The 2,936-nt window shown below is 43.8% G+C and overlaps 1 protein-coding gene across 1 annotated transcript; it reads left to right on the top strand.

Moving 5' to 3' along the window:
- The first annotated feature begins 804 nt into the window (after positions 1-804).
- LOC125633237 (olfactory receptor 51G2-like) lies at positions 805-1,740 on the top strand. Its single transcript, XM_048842255.1, has one exon. It carries the CDS (start codon positions 805-807, stop codon positions 1,738-1,740), a length of 936 nt encoding a protein of 311 aa, XP_048698212.1.
- Positions 1,741-2,936: the final 1,196 nt, after the last annotated feature.

Raw genomic sequence — 2,936 nt, 5'->3', positions numbered from 1 at the left:
CTTTTATCCTTACCCAGAGATTTTCTTTCTTTCTTTCTTTCTTTCTTTCTTTCTTTCTTTCTTTCTTTCTTTCTTTCTTTCTTTCTTTCTTTCTTTCTTTCTTTCTTTCATGAAGCAATGAAATACGTTTATAAATAGCTTCAATGTAGGACAGATAAATACAATGATGGTTTTCACCATACGCTTGCCATGTGTCTATACACCTGTCATGATACAATGGGCCACACTCAGAAGTGGAGAGCTAGAAAGGGTGTCTGTGGGAAGGTCACAACTGTAAAATCACACAGTGCTCAAGTAGGCTGTGGAACTCCCAGCCACAAGATATCAACGGGGCCAAGAGCTTAGCAGGATTGAAAGAGGGACTGGAAGTTTATATGGATGACCAGAAAAGTCAACTACAAAAGTGAGGATTTTTTTTTTTTTTAGTTTCTTGGAAGGGCTATAAATGTTCCTGATTTACATTGCAAAATATGTCTAACTAGTGGGTGTCAGGGGAAACTTTCCCTGGGAGCAGGTTATCTCTTAGCTGCCTATTGTAGGGCTTCTTCCATTTTTCTCTGAAGCATTTGGAACTAGCCACTGGATACTCGGCTAGATGGACTACAGGTCTGATACAGTCTGGCAATGCCTATCCTCCTATCAGTGGTGTAAATCCAAGACTATGCTTTTGCTCATCTTTCTTGACCTCCTAGGAGTATGAGAGCAGAATGATATCTTGTTAAATATCATATAGTCATCTAATCTCCTATTCTTTTTTCTTTCAGGAAGAAAAGCTCAAAACGCCTCAGACCTTCCCAGTACATTATGTCAGCTGTCAATGACACCAAATTCAACTACGAAGTGTTCCTTCTCACTGGGATACCTGGGCAGGGAGACATCCATCTCTGGATCTCTGTCACCATCTGCTTAATGTATGCTTTTTCGATAGTAGGAAATTCACTCATTCTGTTCATCATAAAAACAGATCTAAGCCTTCATGAGCCAATGTACATGTTCCTTTCCATGTTGGCTGTCACAGACCTAGGCTTATTGATAGCCAGCATACCAACAATATTGGGTGTATTTTTGTTTAACTCAAGGGAGATCAGCCTCAATGCCTGTCTTGCTCAGCTGTTCTTCATCCACTCATTTACATTCATTGAATCCTCCGTGCTCTTGTTGATGGCATTTGACCGTTTTGTTGCCATCAGTCACCCACTGAGATATGCCTCCATCTTAACTCTGCCGAGAATAGCCAAGATGGGACTGCTGTGTGTTCTAAGAGGGGTGGCCGTGATACTCCCACTCCCCTTTATCCTGAAATGGTTCCGATACTGTCGAGCCAATGTCCTCTCCCATTCCTACTGCCTGCACATGGAGATCATGACACTGGCATGTGCAGACATCACAGTTAACAACATCTATGGCTTGATTATTACAATCATAACAGAGGGGTTGGACTCACTGCTCATCTTCCTCTCTTATGTGATGATCCTCAAAACAGTGCTGAGCATCACATCCCACAAAGAGTTCCTCGGGGCCCTGAACACCTGCGTCTCCCACTTCTGTGCTGTTCTGCTCTTCTACACACCTGAGATCAGCCTGACTTTGATGCACAGATTTGGGAAGAGCTCTTCTCCCTTGCTTCAGATTGTCCTGGGCTATGTCTACCTGCTGGTTCCTCCTCTGATGAACCCAGTTGTGTACAGCGTGAAAAGCAAACACCTTCGTTCGAGGATAATCAGGGTGTTTGTTAAGTGAAGGGTCAGTTTATCACCCAGCTCAAGTGCTGGTGTCATAGGAAACAAGAAACACAAGACATGGTGACTTATTCCATCCTGGACCCTTATATCTGTGATGACATGAGCTACTGATCTCCACTCTGCACAGTCAGGTTCAGATGTGGTCTAAGGCCTGAAGCAATGGTATAGCGGTTGTCTCCACCCACTGGTGAGGGAGGACAGGGCACTGGGGGAAGGAGACCAGGGCAGGCAGCAGCATTTGCAGAGTGACTGTGTTCGTGGAGAGCCAGGGGCCCGGTAGGATGTTGGTGCAGAAAGAGCCATATCGGTGGCTGCTCCAGCCTCAGAAATCCTGTCAATACTCTCAATAAAGACAAGGGACATGGATGAGGTTTCCTGTTATACCTGGCCTGTCACTGTCCTGTCTCTGTTTCAGAGTAACAGCCGTGTTAGTCTGTATTCGCAAAAAGAAAAGGAGTACTTGTGGCACCTTAGAGACTAACCAATTTCCTTACCCCCATTCCCTGTTCCCATTTCCCCCTTTAGCAAAACATGATTCCAATCATGGATTCCAATCATGTTTTGCTAAAAAGGGGAAATGGGAATAGGAAATAGGGGTAAGGAAATTGCAATCAAGTTTTGCTAAAGGGGGGAAATGGGAACAGGGAATGGGGGTAAGGAAATTGGAATCATGTTTTGCTAAGGGCAGGAATGGGAACAGGGACACAGGTGTAAGGCTCTGTGGTGTCAGATCTGGGAAGGAGGATACTAAAGAAGGAAACTGGAATCATGCTTGCTGGAAGTTCACCCCAATAAACATTGAATTGTTTGCACCTTTGGACTTCGGGTATTGTTGCTCTTTGTTCATGTGAGACGGACCGGGGAAGGAAGTGGGTGAAGGAATAAGCCCCCTAACAAGGTCTAACTGACAAGAAATGGAGCAATGGCCATGGCGGCCTCATCTTACATGTCTGGCTCGGAGAAAGCAGTCTGAGTCCAAAGTCTATCCAGTCTATCTAGTATTTTAGGCTTAGTTTGCATTTTTGTTTATTTTCTAAGTAATCTGCTTGGATCTTCTTGCTATCACTTATCACTAAAAATCTCTCTTTCTCTAGTTAATAGACTTTATGTTTTATCATAACCAGTGTGTTTTGAGTGAAGTGTCTTGGAAAATCTCAGCTCTGTCAATAAAGTTTCTTCAATATCTTTCCCACA

Source organism: Caretta caretta, chromosome 1 (genome assembly GCF_965140235.1).
Source record: "Caretta caretta isolate rCarCar2 chromosome 1, rCarCar1.hap1, whole genome shotgun sequence".
Classification (NCBI taxonomy): domain Eukaryota; kingdom Metazoa; phylum Chordata; order Testudines; family Cheloniidae; genus Caretta; species Caretta caretta.
Note: the sequence above shows the minus strand (reverse complement) of the source record. Positions and strands in the feature narration are given on the sequence as shown.